The sequence below is a fragment of the Drosophila nasuta genome, chromosome X (assembly GCF_023558535.2).
Source record: "Drosophila nasuta strain 15112-1781.00 chromosome X, ASM2355853v1, whole genome shotgun sequence".
Taxonomy (NCBI): Eukaryota; Metazoa; Arthropoda; class Insecta; order Diptera; family Drosophilidae; genus Drosophila; species Drosophila nasuta.
The window spans coordinates 27,344,898-27,366,772 of NC_083459.1; the positions used below are offsets into that span (position 1 = coordinate 27,344,898).

The 21,875-nt window shown below is 39.7% G+C and overlaps 2 protein-coding genes across 2 annotated transcripts in view; one reads left to right on the top strand and one right to left on the bottom strand.

The window, feature by feature from the left end:
- Positions 1–21,875, top strand: part of LOC132796536 (neurobeachin) — a 124,646-nt gene that overhangs the window by 2,883 nt on the left and 99,888 nt on the right. Inside the window, 1 exon segment of the mRNA XM_060807736.1 lies at positions 11,241–11,876. Coding sequence (XP_060663719.1) covers positions 11,565–11,876 — 312 coding nt within the window. The 5' untranslated portion in view covers positions 11,241–11,564.
- On the bottom strand, positions 1,421–4,417 carry LOC132796415 (trichohyalin). The gene is made up of 2 exons (XM_060807576.1): positions 3,616–4,417; positions 1,421–2,803 (listed from the first exon to the last, which is right to left on the bottom strand). The coding sequence occupies exons 1-2, from the start codon at positions 4,303–4,305 to the stop codon at positions 1,676–1,678; spliced, it is 1,818 nt and encodes a 605-aa protein (XP_060663559.1). The 5' UTR covers positions 4,306–4,417; the 3' UTR covers positions 1,421–1,675.

Sequence of the window (21,875 nt, forward strand, 5' to 3'; positions counted from 1 at the left end):
CTGGCCACAGCAATATTCCTTTATACACACACACACACACATATGTCACAATGGCGCGCTAAAAAGTATGCTATGCTTCTTTTCTCTGTGGCAATTATATTACATGCGTGTGTGTGTGTGTGTGTTAGGCAGCTATGTTGGCATGACAGTTTAGCACTGTCAATCTCCCCTCATAACAGCTGAAAAAAAGTCTCGGTCTCAGCCTCCAACGCAGCGTCATAAATGCTTCATCACTGCAGCAAAGCGAATCAACAAACAAATCAACAAACAAGGACAGGAACAAGAACAAGAAGAAGACAAAACAAAACGAGAAGCGAAACAAAGCAAAGGCAAAAGACAGAGCAGAGCAAGAACATCTTGCCACCGCTTTGACTTAGTTGCAATGCCTCAAATCAGTCAAGGGTAATATTCTTCTACATCATTAGGCCGCACAGCAAAACACAGCAACACAGCAAAAGCCACAACACAAATGGCTACGCATTGAAGGCACTGAGACCATAGCTGACCCCCAAGACTGGCTTTCTACTTCTTCTCCTCTTTTATATTCTTTACTCCTTTTTTGTTGTCTGCGCTTTGTCTCCGCCTCAACTGACGCTACAAATTGCGAACGTTTCCCAGATACAAAGCGGAAATTGTCATCAACCTGAGCTCGATTTGAAAAGCTTTACATGCCCCATCTAACATCTTACTTCAGTCTGTTGCGTGAATACTTGCTTGGAAAAAAATTGAAGATTTTAATGGCAAGGCAACATATTTTCCGAGTATTTCCTTTAACAAATCTTTTTTCTTTTAAACATTTGGCATTCCATTAGGCATAATTTAATTTCAATGCTTTTGCTTTCTCTATCGATTGGTTTCAACAGATTTGTCACAGTTGTTAGGCTTCGCCAAAGTTGCCACAGTGATGGGTTAATCTAATCTCCAAAAAAAACAAAAAAGATATATTAGCTGCAAGTTTTGGGCTGCCAGCTAAAAATCTGAAAGCTGAGCTTAAGCTTTGAGACAATCCGCAAATCCAATTCAATTAATCAGCGACTTTCGACTTTGCGCAAACTGACAGCTAACTGAAGGCCATACAAATTGCCAAGAAATTTCTCCCCATCTCTCTCTCGTATTTGCTTTCTCTTTCCCTCTCTCTCTCTTCTACTCTTGCTCTCCATCATACCTGGCAACAAAGTTTTGGTTGCGACGTCTTCTTTGAGACGAGTTTAGTTTTGGTTTTAATGATTGTTCCCAATGTTCTTCCTAATGAGCTGCACATGTGAGTGTGAGTGTGTGTGTGTGTGTGTGTGTATGTGTTTGTGTGTGCGTTGTGAAACTTGTTGAGTTAAAAAGTCTGCGGTTGACAGCCTCAATCCCCCCTGCACTCGTTTTCGCTGCTGGCAGAGAACAAAAAAAAAAAAGAAAAAGCAAATTGTCGCCGCAAAGTATGCTTCAAGTTTTAATGCCGCGCTTCGCTGTCTGCGTGTGTGTGTATGTGCGTGTGTGTGTGCCATCAATTGTGAGTTGTGGTTGTATTGTTGCTGTTGCCACTCCACAGAAACCAAACACAGAAACAACAAACTGTATAAACAGAATCAACAAATATAACACAACTTCGCTCGCTTCCTCCCCTGCTGCTCCGCCTCCGCCTCCTTCCCCTTCTGCTCCTTCTCCGCCTTCTCCACCTCCTCACTTAAGGCTGAAAGTGATTGGAGAGCTTCTTGCTGGCACCGCTGGCCACACGCGCCGTCAGCGATTGTATCGCATTGTGGGGCAAACAACGCTTCTTGGCCAACTCGTCCAGCTTCACGCTGATCACCATATCGATCTCCTTCTGTCGCTGCTCCTCCAGAACACGTGCTCGCTCGCTGGCCACACGCTCCTGCTCAAGATCGCGACGTCGCGCCCTCTCGTGCTCCTCCATTTGCGCTGTGACACCGTGATGGAGACTCAATTTCTTGCCCAGTCGCTGCTGCTGTTCGGCCTTTTGTTGTTGCTCGTAGCGAGCACGCTCCTCCTTCACCTCGTCCATTTCCCGTTGTCGTTGTGTGTAGTAGCATGCCTTCAGCTTGTTGATCTGCTCCATGGCCAGACGATTGCCCAGACGCAGCTCGGAGACGAGACGTCGCCGATGCTCCACAGCCTGACGTTCCTCCATGCGATACTTGCGCTCGAGGCGTTCGTGCTCGGCAAGCAGACGCATCTCCTCGCGATTGTCCTTGGCATCGAGGATCTTCTGTTGGATCACATAGAGTGCATCACGTTTGCGTGCCTTGTCCGCCTCGATGGCCGCCTTCTGCTGTCGCTGTTCCAAGCGTTGTTGCTCCTTCTTCAGCACAAAGTCGTTGGCGCGCAGTTCGTCGCGTCGCTCCTGTTCGCACAGCATGCGACTGAAGTCCTGATGCAGTTGTATGTAATGGAAGAGCTCCTTGCGATAGTCCCGCTTCCGTTGGCCGCTCGCCTGCGCTTGTTCCGTCTGGAAGCGCTTGAACTCCTCGAAGGCGTCGCGCATCTGTCGTGACTCCTCGCGGCGACGCTCCTCGGCCAGGTGGCGCAGCTGCCGGCGATCGTTGATCTGCTGGCGCACAGCAGCGCCGAACTCGAGGCGCTTGTTGTGTGCCAGCAGCTCCTGATGCGGCAGCGTGCCCCACTTGGACTCATTGAATGCGTTGTCCTTCTTCGCCTGCTCCTCGTCGTGCTGCTCCTGCAGTCGCTCGATCATCGCCCGCTCCTCGATCTGCGCTGTCCACATGGCGCTGCATTTGGCGGCGCCAATTGCTCTATCTGCGGTCTGTACACGCTGGTCGGTCGCATAGCGGGCCTGCAATCGAAATGTTATCGATTAATGATAACTCTTTGTCTGCCCTGCTATTGAAGAGGTGTTGTGAATATGTTTAATTAGCTGTATTACTGATTCTATTAAACTGTCAGTTTCTTCTCATTAACTTGAACTTTGGCTGTTATCGATAAGCGATAATTTGAGCTATCGATACATTAAATTAAAGTGGTGTGTTTCGCATATCATTTTTTTAAGTATAAACTAGTTTAAAATTAGACATGAAATCTAATGGAAGTATGAAGCAAATGTTATCGATTAATAATCGATATTATCTAAACACAATCTATTGTTGAAGCGAGCTGCGTGTGTATTACGTATGGTAAATCTGTAGTAATTCAATTAATTTGCCAGTTACTATGACCTATCCGTATAAGAGCACATGTTATCGATAAACGATAATTTGAGTTATTGGCGATGTATGACCAACTTGATTTATAAATTAATGCATTTAATCTCCCATTATTGTCTGTAATCTTCTGCTACCCATCGCTTATTGAGTTTTATAGAAGCGAAAGCACATGTTATCGATAAACGATAGCAAAAGACGATGCTGATATTTGGCTGATGGGTTATTTTACATCGACATTTAGTTTGCTGTTGGTATTAACTATAGCAAAGTTATCGAATACGTTTGTTATCGACAAATCATAACCAATCGATTAACAGAATATCGATTATGGATTTGAAATAGTGTACCCTAACTATGCTTAGAATTTGATTGTAATCAACCAAGTAATTTTACACGAAGTCTCGAACTTGTTTGTTATCGATAACTATCGATATATGAGGCTCACCTGCAGCGACTTGTGCAGCACCATGAGACGCCTAGCCTCTGTCGCCTTCACCTCATCATCGTCATCGGCCTCCGCATCGATCTGTCGCTGCGCCTCGAGCTCTCGCTCCCGCCTCGCCTCATCGATCTCATGGTAATAGGTGCGCACTCGCTCCTCCTCCTCCTTGTTGAGCCGCTCCTCCTCCTGATGGCGCTCATGATCCGCCAGCAACTCATCGGCTGTCGGTGGACGCGCTGCCCTCATGCGATCGACCTCCTCCTTGGCCAGTTCAGCGAATCCCTTCGATTCCCACGGCTGACCAAGCACATGGAAGTAGGTCGCCTCCCCACCGCATCCCTTGCGCTTTGTGGGCTTCGCCGGCGGGCGTATGACACTGCGTGGGGCAGGTGGCGCCACTGTGCCGGGTGGCAGAGCACGCGGCTTGTGCAGAGACTTTGAACCGGTGCCGGAGGACAATTCAAAGCCGACAGCGCGTTGTTGTTGCAACAGCGATTCCTGTTGCTGCTTCTCGCAGATGCGCAAACGCAGCTGCTTGGCTGCTCGCTGTTCCGTCGACGTCGGCAGCAGCTGCTGTTTCAGCGGACGCTTCGAACGTTCCAGTTCGAGTCCGACTTTGCGACCGAGGCGATCGTAGCAATCGGGATGCAAGCAGCGCTTGGCTCGAGTCACGCAAGGCATTGAAGTGGGCATTGTTGTGCTCCCCTCTCTTTCTCTCTCTTTTCTTCTCTTCGGTTTGTGTCTTGAAACTATTTAGTTAGTTGTGTTTGATGTGAATAACTTGGTGTGATTGAGTTGAGTGTGACTCGAAATGAAAATCAACTTTCAGAGCAGCCTACTTGAAAGCAATTCAATGCGAAATAATTTCTACTTCAATGCAAATTTATGTAATTCAATGAGCCAAGAAATATAAATATAATCATATCAAGTAAGACAGATACAAGCGAGTGTGGTCGACCTTTAAGCCTTTAACCTGTTGCATATTTTGAGTAAAAGTAAAACAGTGAGGTATTATTCTAAAAATATACCAAATTAATATATCCAAAGTATACTAAAATATACTATATTTGGGTATATTTGGTATATCAATATATTCTTATATTCAAAATATTCCATAGGATGTAGAGTTGTTAAATTTTGAAAAAGTATCGTATTGATGATGCTGTTGAAAAAATATCGATATATCGATATTCTGATATATTTCTGACATCCCAAATAGGATGCAAAATATACTGAATGCTATATTTGGTATACTAATACACTCAAAATATACCAAATTGATATATCGAAAGAATACCGAAATAAACCAAAGGCTATATTTGGTATAATAATATACTAATACTTTCGATATTTTGATATATTTCTGACATCATAAATAGGATGCAAAATATACTGAATGCTATATTTGGTATAATAATATAGTAATACTATCGATATTTTGATATATTTCTGAATTCCTAAATAGGATGCAAAATATACTGAATGCTATATTTGGTATACTAATACACTCAAAATAGACCAAATTGATATATCGAAAGAATACCGAAATAAACCAAAGGCTATATTTGGTATAATAATATACTAATACACTCAAAATATACCAAATTGATATATCGAAAGAATACCGAAATAAACCAAAGGCTATATTTGGTATAATAATATTCTAATACACTCAAAATATACCGAATTTATATATCAAAAGAATAAAAGAAGAAGAATAATATACTAATACACTCAAAATATGCCGAATTTATATATCAAAAGAATACGAAAATATACCGCAGTCAATATTTGGTGTATCAATATACTCTTGCATTCAAAATATACCAACGCAGCTACGATCCGACTTAACAAGGTCGAAGATAACTCATTCTGCCTATTCCACAAAATTTCCCGTATGCACAAAGTTATAATACCCTTCCATAATGTGGGTAGCGGGTATAAAAAGAAATGAAATTAAATCGTATGATAATGCAGAGCATTTGGGTAATAAATTCAACAAGAAAATATGGCGAAAATCTTTGAATTATTCACTTTGCATTTGCCGTAAGCCGTAAGCGGCGCGGTACAGTCTATGCAAAAAGTTAAGCGACATTGGCTCGAAGGCAAAATGAAAAATGCCGCAAGTTGGATAAATAATTTGTTGAGCTGTAAACAATGCGAGCTTTGATCAATGTTTTATTGTGCTTCTGGGCTTAATGCTTGGCAATTTTGCGTTGGCCAGTTTCGTTTTTCTTGTTGTTGTAAAGTTGGCATAAAATTTGTGAAATTTATGAGTTGTGTTGAGCCCATTCATCACATTTCACTTTGACACAGTGTCGATGCTCAGTTTATGAATATTGCAAACACTTTATGAGGTGCTTGATTGAATCAAAATACTACTTGTATAACGAGCGACTCACTCTCTCTCTGTGTCTCTGTGTCATTTTGCAAGTCAAATAGACTGACGTCATGCGGTTGTATTCTTAAATCTATATAGAAAAGAGATAGCTAGAAAGAGAGAGAGAGAGAGAGTGAGAAAGGGAAACAGACTTGCTTATCTGCAGGGCAGACGCTTCTCTTGTTCGTGTCGTGTCTTGTTTGTGGCGCCTCAAGTGCCCCAAAGTCGCATTGTTTGTGTTGTTTATTTGTTGCTGTTGTTGTTTCTGTTGTTGTTGTTGTTGTTGCCTTGTCTTGTCAGTCACACATGCCAATGGCCAGAAGCAGCGGCTACAGACAACAAATATAATTTACTTGCCTCTACGTGTTCTCTCTAGTTCTCTATGCGTTGTCTCCCTCCCACACACACACACACACTCTCTCTCTCTCTCTCTCGCTCTGTTGACTGGCAATGAACTGAGAGCCAAGTCGCCAGTCGTCGCCAGCAGCCACAAATATGAGTTACGCATTTGGATTCTTATATTACGCATACGCCACATACGCCTCGACTGCTTTTGTCCCTTTTGCGTTTGCTATGTATTTCTTTTTTTTTGCCCAGCAAAAACTTTTGCACATTTCAATGGCAATAAAAGTGATTTAATAATGCTGCGTTAAAGCCCCGAGACGACAGCAACAGCAATAATACGGAGAAACAAAAGCAAAAAAGCAAGCGAAATCAATTTGATTTGTCGCCGCTCGCTCTCACACAAACACAGAAACCTCTTGTGTGGGGGGTGGGGAGGGGGGGTGGGAATAATAGGCGTAGTAGTGGGAGGCGGTGCGACGGTTAGCCACGCCCCGTGCGTGTGATTAAGTGCGCATTTAATGTGCATGCCCCGGCCCATAAAACAAATTGCATGCAATCGGCCTCCGTCCGACTTTCTATGCGAACAGACTTTCTCTCTCTCTCTCACTCGACTCTAAGTTATACTTTTCCCTCTTCTGTCGTCTGTCGTCTGCCATTTGAAATTCAACTCATTGTTGTTGTGGCTGTTTGTTGTTGTACTACTACGCTTTGAAATGTAAATACGGCTCATTATTTCAATGCCCGGCCATTCATTTGCAAGGATTCCAGAGTTTGAATCTCCTCCTCCTCCTGCGTCCCCCTCGTCAGCTCTCACATGCCTGCTAGGCAAAGGCAACGACAGAGAAAAAAAAAGAATGAAATAGAACATTTCAGACACTGTTCGATAAGTTTATTCACAATGGTGCGAGTGAGCGATAAAAACACACACAAATCGTAAATGAATACAAGAAATAAAGCTCAAATGTCAGAGCATAAAATAGGCACAAGAAGAATAGCGAGACATTAGACAAAAGATATAACTGAGATATGAATACGCACACACACACACACACACACACACACAATCAGAGGCAGCGATACATGAAAATAAGATACAAACTGCAGACGAGTATAAAAAGTTAAATTTAATAGATTAATGCAGGCAAAGTTTCAACGAAAGACTAACAATAAAGAAAGCTGCTTTATGTTTTAATACTTTTATAGAAATATTTTATAGTCTCCAAATTCAAGTTTTAATAACTAAACATTTAGCACCAATTTAAAGTGACGTTGAAAATGAACTCACTTAGCAGGAAGCAAACAAAGCACAGCGCATATTAAGTATACGCAGTGTGCATTTTTTATAGTCTCCAAATTGTTGTTTAAGTAAGTGCAAAAAGAGTTTGAATAACTAAACATTTAGCAACAAATTCTTAAAAGCCTTTGCATATTAAGTATACGCAGAGTTTGTTTTTATAGTGTTTAAAACAAAGTTGAAATAAGTATAAAAAGAGTTTTAATAACTAAGCATTTAACACCAATTTAAAGAAACGATATTCAACTCAATTTAAAATGTATTTTTTTTCAAACAACAAATTCTTAAAGCATAGCACATATTAAGTATACGCAGTGCTTGTTTTATATAGTTTAGTATTAAAAAAAAAAAAGAGTTTTAACAACTAAACATTTAACCACAATTTAAGAGAGACGTTTAAAATGTATTTTTGTTGAAGCTTGCTTAGCCAGGAGCACATTAAGTATACGCAGTGTTTGACCGCACTTAGCACATAGTTCGCTAGGACATTCAAGGCTTAGTTGAGCGCTTGCCGCAACGCATTTGCTCCACTGTGCAAGGTCAAGCTTTAATTAACTGTAATGCAGGAATCCGGACGCTGAAGAAGAGGAAGACGAAGACGAAGAAGAAGAACAGAAGGCAAGCGCCAAAGGGGCTTAATGCATGTGTAATGCTCTAAGGCGACTACAAAGCATTCGCTCTTCTTCTTTCCCTCATCTCTATGTGTGTGTGTGTGTGTTTGTGTATCTCTGTATCTCTGCGTTGTTTCTTGTTTTGCTGCCCAAGGGTTTATTATTTTCACTTAATTTGTGCTTCATTTAATTTTTTTTCTCTTCCCCTTCTCAATTTTTTTGTTGCCAATGTTTTCGTTTGCTGCCTCTCTTGTTGTTGTTGTTGTTGTTGTCTATGAATTTTACGTGTCTCGACTGTCCCAGAAAGTCAAATGCCGCAGCAGCAGCAGCAGCGAGGAGAAAAAAAACGAAGAAAACCTTTCTTCTTTCGGTCGCATTTTTTGTTGTTTATTTTATATACAAATTCGTTTCGTTTCGTTTCGTTTCTCGTTGGCCCCCAAAAAGTATGCTATGAAAATATTGTGTGTGTGTGTGTGTAGATGTTGCTGTTGTGGTTGTTGCTGTTGTTTATGTTCAAATTAACTTGGCACGGCCAACAGACAACAACAGACAGGCAGCAGCAGACAGTGCAGGTAGCAAAAAGGTACCACGAACAGTGGCCTAGGCCGGATGTTGAGTGGAGGAAGGGAAAAGGAAAGGGGGAGCAGCAGCAGCAGGAAGCGGCAGCGGGGGCGGGGGCGGGTTTAAAGGTCGTGCCGTTGTCGTTTCCTGGCCACAAGGCAGAATGGCAGAAAAGGCAACGACAAAGCGACAAAGAAATGTTTCGCATGCTGCACAATGGCAAATAATTCATAACTTGGCTCAAAACTTTGATTTAGCTGCAGTTAATACACTCGAGTTACCCTCTACACCCCTCTCCACCCCTCTGCACACTCTCTCGCTATCTATCTGTGGATGTGTGCTGGCAACTGTTGGCCATACGTTTGGCCTGCATAAATTTTACTGCCAGTTTTGCCGAGACTCTGTCTCTGTTTCTGTCTCTGTGTTGTCCTCGTTGACAGTCAGAGCAGCAGCCACACACACACACACACACACACACACACACACACACACACTCAGCAGATAAATTACGCTTGAAGCGCCTGGCGAATGGAAGCGGAAGAGCCAGCAGCTCGAACAGAAGGATGAAAGAGAACACAAGGACGCAGCAGGCGTAGTCACAGTTACATTTACACAAACAGACAGACAGAGAGACGAAGTGACTGTGACAGGATCTAAGGTCTATAGACTGCCGACTGTCGACTGTCGACTGACTTCGAAGCGAGTGTATGCTTATTTTTCTTCAACTGTTAGCTGCTGCAAATACACAGGACTCGCATAAATAACATACTGCTTTCTGCACAGTTCACAAACGACATTGACAACGACTCTTCCCACTGTGTTTGTCTCATTGAATTGCAAGCAGCAAGCAGCCGACAACAGACAGCAGACAGCAGGCAGGCAGACCAGAACCAGAGCTTAATGAACCCATTAAAACCAAAAAAAAAAAAAATGACAAACCGGTTCGCAGTGCGGTTTGAAGTTTTCGTAAATGTTTGCCAAAGCAAAGCTAAAGCTGCAAAACTGAGTTGAGAGCTCAATATTGAGTTAAAGGAACATAAAGCTTGACGAACCGGTTTGGAATTTCATATACTCTTTTAAACCGGTTCGGAACCAACCTTTATAAACACAAACAAGAACGAACCGATTCAAAAGAAAATAATATTAATCTCTTTAAAATTTCGAAGCAATTCTACAAAGCGATGCTTCAACTTTGGCAATTGAGTTTTTTGACAAATACTTTTGTAAACTGGTTCAAAATTAATCTCTAAGAATTTGACGTTCGAAATTTTATATTCTCATACTAATTTTGAATCGGTTCGGCAAACCTTCATCTTTAATTCAGTAGAATACGACAAATACCTTCGTAAACTGGTTCAAAATTGATCTCTAAGAATTTGACGTTCGCAATATTTTATTCTCATATTAATTTTGAACCGGTTCGGCAAACCTGATCTCTAAGAATTTGACGTTCGGAATTTTATATTCTCATACTAATTTTTGAATCGGTTCATCTTTAACTCACTAGAAAATGATACACATTTATTTTAGAATTCTATGAATATAGAGTATTGCCCTTTAACTGATCTGCTCCTCTTTCGACAATTGAGTTTTTTCACATTTACCTTTATTAACCGGTTCAAAGTTTGATCTCAAGGAAATAAAGCTTGAGTTTCCATCGCATCAAAATGCTTAAGAATATTACTTTACGATTTTCTTGTTGCACTTTTGGTGTGTTTAACTTTGTCTGCCAAAAAGATGTTAGTCTTCTTCTTGCCGCATCTCTCACTCTCCATCTTTTTCACTCCTGCTGTTGTGGCAATGTATTTCGTCTTCTTTTCTGAGTCCGAGTTTGTTCGCTATACATTTTTAACAAACATTTAACTTGCATTTTATTAGTCCCCAGCCAGAGGTCGTAAGCAGAAGAGTTACAAGAGAGAGGGAGAGAGAGAGAGAGAGAGAGAGAGTAAACTGTTGTTGCTGCTGTCTCTGTCTGGCAGTCATCATAATGACAGTTTGCTGCTGCTCTTTGCTTTTCTTCACTTCCATTTCTTTTCTTTCTCCTCCATTTTTTTTTTTTTTTTTGGGTCGTCTTAGTTGTGCTCCAGTTTATTGATAGTTGTTGCTTGCCTCTCGGTTCTTCTTCTTCATGTTGTTTGCAGTTTCAGTCTGGAACTGGAACTGGAACTAGTTCAGTTACTTCTCGACACTCGGCTCGCACAGTCAGAGGCAATAATCCAGGCAATCAGTCGTCAGTCAGTCTTCGATTTGTTTACCCCAGTTTATCTGTATTTTGTTCATTTCGTTTCGTTTCGTTGTGTATTTTTTATTTGTACTGTGTTGTTGGGTTCGTGCTGTGGCAAATTCTTTTTGAGTTTGTTTTGCTTGTAACACATTTTCGTCAATCAACCCCCAACAAAAAAAAAACCCCCCCGTCTTTCTCTCACACATTTTGCAGTTAAGGAAATGTGTGAGCAGCAATCAAGAAGCAAAAGACAAACAACAATAAAAAACAAAACTAACAACAACAATAAAATCGAATAAAAACGAACAAAGAAAAGTGCAACGACAACAAAAATGCGAAAATAGCGAAAAAGGAATATAACTGTAATAAAAAAAAAGAAACAAAAGGAAAAATCAAAAATCAAAAATATCAAATCAGCGATAACAAGTGTCGTCAGTTAATCGTCAGTGGTTGCATCGGTTGCATCGATAACCGATAACCGATAGGCACACACACACACACACCTACACACATAGACACATACACAAACAAATCAAAATGGATTCGCTGGAGCGTCTAATGCGAGCCGCCCCCTTGCCCCGCATGCTGACAAGCGGCGTTGTGGCCACAGCCGCCGCTGCCGCTGCCAGCGCCGCTGCCGGCGTCAAGGGCGTCGTTGGCGTTGGCATCGCCGGCAGCATGGCGGCAGGTCAGCAACAGCACCAACAGCAGCAGCGTGCCCTCGTCCACGCCTCGCTGGCGGCGGCGACAGTGGGACGCAAGGGACGACATTTGACCGGCACATTTTGCCTCACCGGCGACACCATGGAGGGCATCATACAGTGTTTGGTATTTCTCAAAGCATTCTCGGTAAGTGGGACACACACACACACACACACACCACTACACAGACAGACATATATGTATGTGTGTGTGTTAGGCAAAGTCGACTCTGATATCTGCCAACTCTCTGTGTTTCTCTTTCGTTTCCATCTCGCTTCAGCTTCATCTCATGTTGCACAAAATTCAATTTAGTTTTCGGTTTGCGCTTCAGTAAGTTTTTTTTTCCCCCTCCCCTGTTTCCCTATCTCCACACTCTCTCTCCCATCTCTTTCTCGCTTTCAGTTACTTCGCTCTCTCTCTATCTCTCTTTCTGTTTTTGCTGTTTGCCTCTTCGCTGGTTGCTGCCCCATTGGAAGTTGCCATGTAACGGCCATCAAAATGTGCAATAGGCTGTAAATAGGCAAATACATTTGCCAGACACACACACACACACACATGGACACTACACACACACACACACATACAGACAGTGGAGAGCGTCCCTCGTCTTCTTCTTCTTGTTGTGTGTAGCTGATTTTGGGATTTTGGCTTGTGAACTCACTTTGATATGAATTTTATAACTACATTTACAGTGAGCCCGAACCCTTAGGCTCTCCTCCTCCTCCTCCCCCTTCCCCTCCCCATACTCCTCCTACTCCACCCCTCTGTGCTGCCTGTACTAACCATGTGCCATAAGCCGATATTCATATAATAAAATTTAACTTGTCTGCATATTTTTTAACACATTTTCTTCATTTTCTCTCTCTTTCTCTCTCTCTTTGCAGGTGAGTCTTTTCTATATATTTTTTTTGCTGCTGCTGTTTTTCCTCTTTTTTCCCCCCCATCCGGAAAACGAAAGGAAACGAAACGAAATGAAACCAACCCCTGTCACATGCCTTAGTTGCTGGCACTTTGTGAGTACAAGATTCAAGTTAATTAAAAGCAAATGCTTAACGTGGCCAAAGTACACACACTCTCTGACACACACACACACACACACACACACTCACACACACACACACTTTAATTGCAGGTTGTTAAGCACACATTCAGTTTGCATTAAAGATTTTTGGGGCTCTTCTCTCTCTCATCACAAATTGTCGCTCAATGCAATACATTATTTTAGCTAACAAGAGCTCAGTCTAGATTTCTCTTTGTTTACATTATTAAAGTGGCGTCGGGCATTATGTGATTGTCGGTTCCAAGTCCTTAAAACCGATTAAATGCTTCAAAATTGTGCTCAGCAAATATTCGACAAAAAGTCGTTGGAATAATTAAGAATTGTTTTTATTAAACATCATGTTCATTTGTCTGTCTACGCTATCGAAGCTCTTAAAGATTATAAAATATAAAAGTTTAGGCTAAGGCAAAATTTCTGAAATTTCTGCTTTAAGTCATTCCCTCATATGGAGCATATTATAAAACACTAAATGGCAACAAGAAAGCTGCAATCGACTGTGAGATCGCTAATACGATAATTTTCTTAAAATATACCAAATTATTATGCAACAGTAATACTAATAATATAACAAAGGCAATAGTCGGTATATCATTATGCTAAATATATAATATTTTGTATATAGTACTCTGGTATATTTTGAATGTGGGACCATACCAATATACCAAATATGGTATATTTTAAATGTAGTACTATATATTCTAAATATACCATATTTAGTATATTTAAATAGTACTTCGTTTAAAATATACCATAGTTTCACATACAAAATAAAAAATATTTAGTATAATATAGTATAATATTTTTATTGTATTATATTTAGTATATTGATATTGTACTTCATTCAAAATATACCGTATTTGGTATATTGATATGGTCCCACATTCAAAATATAATATATTTAGTATAATGATATAGTATCATATTTGTATTATATTATATTTAGTATATTGATATTGTACTTCATTCAAAATATACCGTATATGGTATATTGATACAGTTCAACATATGAAATATACCGTATTTGATATATTGATATAGTAATACATTTAAAATATAACATATTTAGAATATAGGTATATTCTGAATTCAAAGTATACCATATTTGGTATATTAATATTGTACTTCATTCAAAATATACCATATTTGGTATATTGATATGGTCTCACATTCAAAATATACCATAGTACCACATACAAAATATAATATATTTAGTATAATGATATAGTATCACATTTAAAATATACCATATTTACTATATTGATTTAGTAATACATTAAAAATATACCGTATATGGTATATTGATACAGTACGACATATAAAATATACCATATTTGATATATTGATATAGTAATACATTTAAAATATAACATATTTAGAATATAGGTATATGCTAAAATCAAAATATACCACATTTAGTATATTGATATAGTACGACATATAAAATATACCATATTTGATATATTGATATAGTAATACATTTAAAATATAACATATTTAGAATATAGGTATATACTAAAATCAAAATATACCACATTTAGTATATTGATATAGTGCTACATTCAAAATATACTATATCCATTATATTGCATTGCAAATTCTACAACAAGTTTGAAAAGAATCGCTTTCTAATGTCGTCCTCTGATATTTATATCAAAATTCCCATGAATACTCTGAAAGTTGCTTTATTTGCTGTGTGGTCTGTTAGCAAGTCAACAGTCGAGATGCCTCGATATATCATATTTTGCTCACTTTTATGCATATTTGCTGCATATTTTCGCATCGCTTTGATTGCATTTCCGATGCTTTTAATGCAATTTGATCCACAGCATTGCTGCTCTTTCATTTTGGTTTCATTTTGTTTTGTAAATAAATGAATATCGAGTTTGTGTTGCTAGAGTTCGATGCCTGCTACTGTCGAGCTGTGTAATCGTTGTGTTTATAACTCAATTTCCTTGATAGTGCGTTTGACTTTTGCTGGCTTTGCGAATTTGATTGATTTACTCCGGGTCTCCTCGGTTTTTTCTTTTATCACTTCTCTTTTCTCTCTCTCTTCAGTTGGCAGTCCACTCCACTGACTCCTTAATTAAGTTGCATTCGCATTTCGATTTATCGACTGTTTTAATATTTATTTGCATACGCTTTGCTGTCGCATTGCAACTTTGTTTTCTTTACTTCTCATTGCCTTTTTTTTTTGGCTCATTTTAATTGCAATTCTCTTCTCGTGCACGTTTTCATGTTTTTCCTGTCTCTCTTTTCTTTCTTTTTATTATCGTTACTCGCTGCTTCAGTTGCGGGGAGGTGCTTAAAAAGTTCAATAAAACCGTTGAGAGCTGGTGGTTTTCTTTTGCCATTTAAGCGGATATTCAAGTGGATTGATTGTCTTTCCTTCAGCTTATCCTGCGTTCCGTCTGTCCGTCACTTTTAATGCGCTGATCTCGGAGAGTAAAAGAGTTAAAGCCACGATATTTGGCATGAATGAAATTTGTTCAACGACGATTATTTTTATTCAATTTTCTGGATCATAAAGTATCTGTTAGTCATGCATGCTCGTCAGATTTCTATGCATCAATTTTTGTGCTGAGCTGAGCACACTTAACACCCAATCGTTTTTTACTTGACACTGCGCTTCCCAAGCGACTGCTGTCTGCTTTTAACATTTTCATTTTATGCATTTTACACAGCAACACACACAGAGATACAGAGTAGAGTTGTGTATTAAGCGCTGGAAGCAATCGCATTGCCATTAAAACTGACACATTGCAATTTCAGTTCACATGGGGCTATCAAATAATTCCGCCAAGGCACACCCACACACCCGCACACACACACACACACACACACACACATATATATTAATAAAAGCAAACGAGAGGACTTTTTACGCATCGTTAATTTCTCCCCGTAGACACAACTCAACGCCTGGCGACAATTCTCCCGCATATCTAGATGGTTTGCTCTCTCTCTCTCTATCTTTCTCTAAGTACTGCTCTCTCTGTCGCACACATGCAGTTTGTCACTCGTTCACTCAATCAGCCATTGGCGCTGTCTGGCGTTATAATGATGTCTGCCTCGTAGGCCTTTTACATTGACATCAACACCACCCAAAAAAAAAAAGAAACACAGTAACAGCAACCACCGCAGTCGTGATTTACTTACTACTTCGTGTTTGTTGCCATCTCCCTCACTCTCACACACTCTCTCTCTCTCTCTCTCTTTCGTTTGTCGCGTGTAAATTTAAATGTTGCACAAATATGAAAAGTAATTTACATAATATTCCGCCAAGTGTAAAATGATTGTCAATGCTTTGCCTCTTCTTCCTGTCAGCCTGTCAGTCGCCAAGCGCGGAGAGCAAGCAAGCAAACCACAGAACCACAGCCCAGCACAGATAAACAGCAAACAAAACAGCGAAAAAAAAAATATAAGAAGTGGATGCAAACACAGGCCTCAACGAGTCGGGCATTTTGTTGTGGCTCACAGGACTGTGTAATCGATTAGAGATGAGTGTAGAGATCGCAAACAATGCCAACCGAATACAAATGCAAAGCAAACAAAAAGTATAATACAAATCGATACATCGATAGTATTAGTAGCAAATCAATTTTGAAGAATTCTTGCTTATAGCAATTCTTTTTGATTTTCTGGCAGTAAAAGCAGCTTTAAGCATAGTCGCGTTAATATATAGAACTCACTTATAACTACTATCAATAGCAGATGTATTATTTGTCTCTTCAAACTGTACTATCGTTGACTATCGATAGTAATAAAATCATTTCTTGACCAATTTCCTTGAGATTTTCTATCGTTAATCATCATTGAACAATAGTTTCGTTTATTTATACAACTTTCTCAAAACTGCTATCGATATCAAATATATTATTTGCCATTGCTATCGATAGTAGACAAATCTTTCCTTGACAGCCTTCCTTCTCTCTCTTTAACAACATCTCGAATAAGACTATCGTTTATTTAAACAACTTTCTCATAGCTACTAGCGATTGCAGAAATATTATTTGTCATTAATGTCATTTTAAATAATACTATCGATTAATAATACAACACTCTCACAATTACTATCGATATCAGAAAATTGGCATTACAGCGAGTTCTTAGAATTTTGTTGTCGTTAATGACGCTATCATTTTTCTATACTATCGAAAGTAGAAACATATTTAACAATACTATCGTTTAATAATACAACACTCACAGTTACTATCGTCAGCAGAAATAAGATTAGTTGCCACTCAGCGCTTGACAGCTTTTATGAAAGAGCTAAATGTTTTATAGCTTCTCCCAAAAGTGTGTTTGCTGTTTTAATAACTCCAAAATGTGATCGATTAAGGTTGATGAAAATCGATAAATTTGAAGTACACAACAGTAATGTGCCTCCTTCTCTGTCTCTCTCTCTCTCGCTCTCGCTGATAGTATTTACCTTCGGCTATCTATCTTGTGGCTGCGTTATGCTGCAGCTCTTGGGCAGACATCAACATTTTGGAATTGATGATGTCGTCGCACATTATGAGGTTCAATATCCTGTATAATGACGACAAATTGCGCAATATTTGCAGCGCAAGCCGCAAACAGTAGAGATGGCAAATGATGCTCTCGAGGAGCATAAAATGGAAGCCAGTTGTTGTTAGATGTAGATGTAGTTCGAAGTGAGGCAGGCAATGAAGGAGATGAAGCTACTGCTGTTGACTCGACTTCAGTTTGAGTTCAGTTCAGTTGCGTTGCTCTGAGTTGCGTTGAGTGCCTGATGCCTTGATGTCCTTGTAACTGACAGCGAACCGTCTATGGCTACGGTCAAACATGATTGATGAACGCTAATTAATGTGGCTACACAGCGCACGCTCTGCACTTCCCCTCAACATTCACATCCACATCCACATCATCATCATCGTCATCGCCAACTCTCTGTCAACTCGGCAAACTCTGCTGCGTTCCCTCGTCGATTTGCGCAGCAAATTGTGTAATTAATTTGCAGCTCAAGTGTCCCTACACATAATTATGACGCGATCCCAACAGTGATGCCCGTTGCTGTCCGTTGCTGCCCGTTCTTGTTGACGACACTTCAAACGACAACAACAACAAGTCAACAACACACACACACACACTCATACAATACCCTACACTAATTAAAATGACTAATGGGTGGCTCTTGCCATTGATTGGCAAGCAAGAGAGAAATTGAGGGCAATAACAATGGCTAAAGATTCGCTCGCTCTCTCACTTCACTTGTATAATAATCATAAAACTACTCTCTTTCTCTCTCTGTTGCTCTCTCTCTTGCTCTCTCTCTCTCTCTCTCTCTCTCTCTCTGTGTACTCTCTACAACACCATTTAATGTCTTCTTTATGAACGCATCTTGAAGTTATGGCTGTGTTTTAGCAAGAACTTTTATTAATAGAATAAACCCAAGATATTTACTTAAACAGCGAAAACTAGTTGGAGAAAAGTCAAATGTTTGCTTAGCTGCACAGCACTAGAAACTAAACGAAATAAGTGCACTTCTTTCTCAAGTTTTTTTCTTCGACTAAACAATCTTTCAGCTCTCTGCTCTTGAAGCAAACTTTTAGCATTTGCCATTTTAGATAATCTGCAACTTTTATGCATTTCTTTTGGAGTAATTTAATTTAATAACTTGTCACAGGAATTGGCCGCAAAATTTAAGCTGTTATTTTTACACAACTCTGGTCACACTCGGTGCAGATTGAGACAGAGGGAGACATGACAGGTGTGGAAGCGAACATGTTGAAAGGCAAGCTGCTCAGCTCCAATCTATGCAAATTTGTGTGCACTCAACAACAACAACAACAACAACAGACATGCACAAACATGCACAAACACGCAGCAGCACTTGAGGATACATTTCTGCAGACGCAAGCCACTTGCACACGCATTACGTCTCTCTCTCTCTCTTACTCTGTATCTATTTCGCCCTGTGGCACAATTTGAACAATGAGCTGGCCGAGCAGTCGACGTCGACGTCAGCTCAGCTGCTGCTAGGCTTTGTATATTTGAAAACTTAAACAGTTTATAAACAGAAGATGCAGACACAAATAAAGAGCCAAGATGCAGATGCAGATACAACTGGCGATACAGTTGTGCAGCATGCAGATGTCGTTCGAGATACTTAAACCTATTCAGAGATGGCATTATATCTGTCTGTCTGTCCGTCTGTCTGTCTGTCTGTCTGTCTGTTGGTCTCTCGGCTGTTTGTGGATCAGCTTATTACACGGCCAAAGGACACACGGAATGGACAACTCGACTTAGTCTCTATCTCTCTCTCTTTCTTTTTCGTACGTGTCACTTTGTGGGCAGCTTGGCTTTCATTTTCAATTATACTACAAAAAAAAAAATAAATATGTTGGCAGCTGTACTGCGTTTGCGTGTGGCATCTGCTTTTTGCATCCGCTTTAAATTCCTAAGCACAGCCACAACACTCATCTAACCAGGCGTAACTGTACTTTCAAATGTCCTCATCCTCTACTGTCCTGTCACTGCTTCTGTTATGTGGTGCTTAGTCTTAGTCATCTCCATCTCCATCTCCTTCTGTATTTGCATCTTTGAGTCAATAAAAGCGAATCCTTTGACCAACTCTAACCACGCTTTAAACTTAGTCTAGCGCTCGAGAGTACAGTTTAATATTTATTTGAACAACACAATAAACATAAAGCATTTATTCATCGAGTGTATTACTTTAATACTTTTCAAATATTTTATTTATTTATCTCTTTACTCTTTTGAATTTCTTATCAAACATTATACTTCGTTTTTCAAATACACACATTAGTTGTATATTTATCTTAAAATGAATTGTGTTCTATGCCATTAAAGAGTTAAATGATTCCAGTTTATTTCGCTTATTTTGTTTCATTCCACTTTGATATCTTCAGAATTTATTCACTTTATTGTGTTCCATTCCATTGGCGCGTATTGCTCGGTTCCATGTTGTTCCATCGGAGTGTTCCAGCAAAGATTTTGTGTTCCATTCCACTTCGTATTCCACTCAAACAACTCATTTTAAGAAGCACATATGAATTGTGTTCTATTCCACTTGAGAGTGAAATGATTCCAGTTTATTTTGCTATTTGTGTTTCATTCCACTTTGATATCTTCAGAATTTATTCACTTTATTGTGTTCCATTCCATTGGCGCGTATTGCTCGGTTCCATGTTGTTCCATCGGAGTGTTCCAGCAAAGATTTTGTGTTCCATTCCACTTAATTTCATTATTCCATAATATTTATGACATTTCTTGATATTATTTAATGGTTTTCTATAATTTATTATTACTTTTTAAAACTCAATCATTTCCTATCCATTTATTATTTCTTGAATATCATTTCCATAATATGTTATTCGACTTTATTCAGATTCCTTTCATTCATTTTCTTTTCATTTTATTTTATGTATTCTATTCCATTTACTGCTATCAATGTGGCATCAAATTCTTTTACTCTGCATTCGTTTCAATATTTGGCAATTTGATGCAATCTTCATTCATTTTGTTTCATTTCCATTCTTCTTCGACATTCCATTTTCATTCATCATGCATGTGTGTGTATGTGTTTGTGTGTGTGAGTATTTTAATAGCATTAGTTATACGTTGTGCCCAAATTTTGGCACTTGAAATTCATTGCCTGTTCAACATGAGAATGCAAAAAAAAGTATAAAAAAACAACAACAAATGAAAAGCAGACGAATGAGGAGAGAGCAGAATATTGTTAGAGGTGTTTGTTGTTGTTGTTGTTGTTGTTGTTGTTGTTGTTGCTGTTGTTGTTGCTGTTGTTGTTGTTGTTGTTGTTGTTACTAGGAACAGCTTTGTATGCCACACACGATGCCAGGAACCTGACAATTTCGCTAGTTTACAGCTACGAGACGTCTGTCTGTGTGTGTGTGTGTGGCAACTAGGACTAAGGTGCTCTCTCTGTCTCTCTCTCTCTCTCTCGCTCCTTCATAGGCCTCTGCAATGCCACATGCATGTGTCAGAGTTTGTTTTCTGTGTGCCTTTCGGTTTGCAGCATCATCTATCTAAATGGATATCGCGCTTTGCTAGGCAACTAGAATAACATCACGAGCTGAAATGGCAACGTTATCTTGAGCACATGCTCAGGCCTCACTCTATCTCTCTCTCTCTCTCTCTCTCTCTCTTCAACTCTCTTTCTATCTGTCTGTCTGTCTGTCTGTGTTTTGTATTGTTGCACGTACATGTCGTAGACTTCTACTTTTGCTAAAACTTCACTAAAAAATGAGCATGGCATGGCGTTGAGCATTTAAACTAGCTACAAAACACCAGACATGAATCGCACAAGAGGGAGGGAGACAAAAAAACAACGAACGAACGAACGAAAAATGTATAGAGAAAAGAGAAAAACCACCAAACGAAACACATTCAAGGTAGAAAGCGGCGCGTTCGCTTGCTACGTGCATGGCATGCATAAGTGGACATATGTGTGAGTGAGCAGCTCTCCCTTTCCCTCTCTCCCTCACTCCCTCTCTCCCTCACTCTCCCTCTCTCTCCGTGTGGTTGCCAAGACAAAATGCGGCTAATGTCCTTTCTTCGGTTTAGATTTACAATACAACGTAAAATGTTGTTGCGAATTCGCTGCTGTTTTTTTTTGCTACTCTCTTCTACTTTTTCGCTGTTGTTGTTGTCAGAGCAACGCTTCATATGTGTGTGTGTGTGTGTGTGTGGTGTATTCTTTTATGGTAGCGTGTTGTTTTCCCTTGGCTTCGCTTTGTTGTTGCTGTTGTTGTGAATTTTATGGCGCCAGTAGTTGAGCATCAAAGAAATGGCCTGGCTGCCGCTTAAAAGTATGCTACACCATTTGTTTGCTTTCATTGACCGCCATCATAATACCACTAACCATACAATACATAGATGCTTCATCCCATACAAATTTTTGTATATCAGTATATATATTCTTGATCAGCGTCAACAGCCGAGAAGATCTAGCCATGTCCGTCTGTCCGTCTGTCCGCATGAACACCTAGATCTCAGAGACTATAAGAGATAGAGCTATAATTTTTTTTCGATAGTATTTGTTATGTTTGCATGCAGATCAAGTTTGTTTCAAATTTTTGCCC

Excerpts from the sequence above, each read along its gene's own strand:
- LOC132796415 (XM_060807576.1), bottom strand. The coding sequence starts at position 4,305 with ATGCCCACTTCAATGCCTTGCGTGACTCGAGCCAAGCGCTGCTTGCAT. Across the intron at positions 2,804-3,615 it reads TGCTGCACAAGTCGCTGCAG|GCCCGCTATGCGACCGACCA; the intron begins GTGAGCCTCATA and ends TTTCGATTGCAG.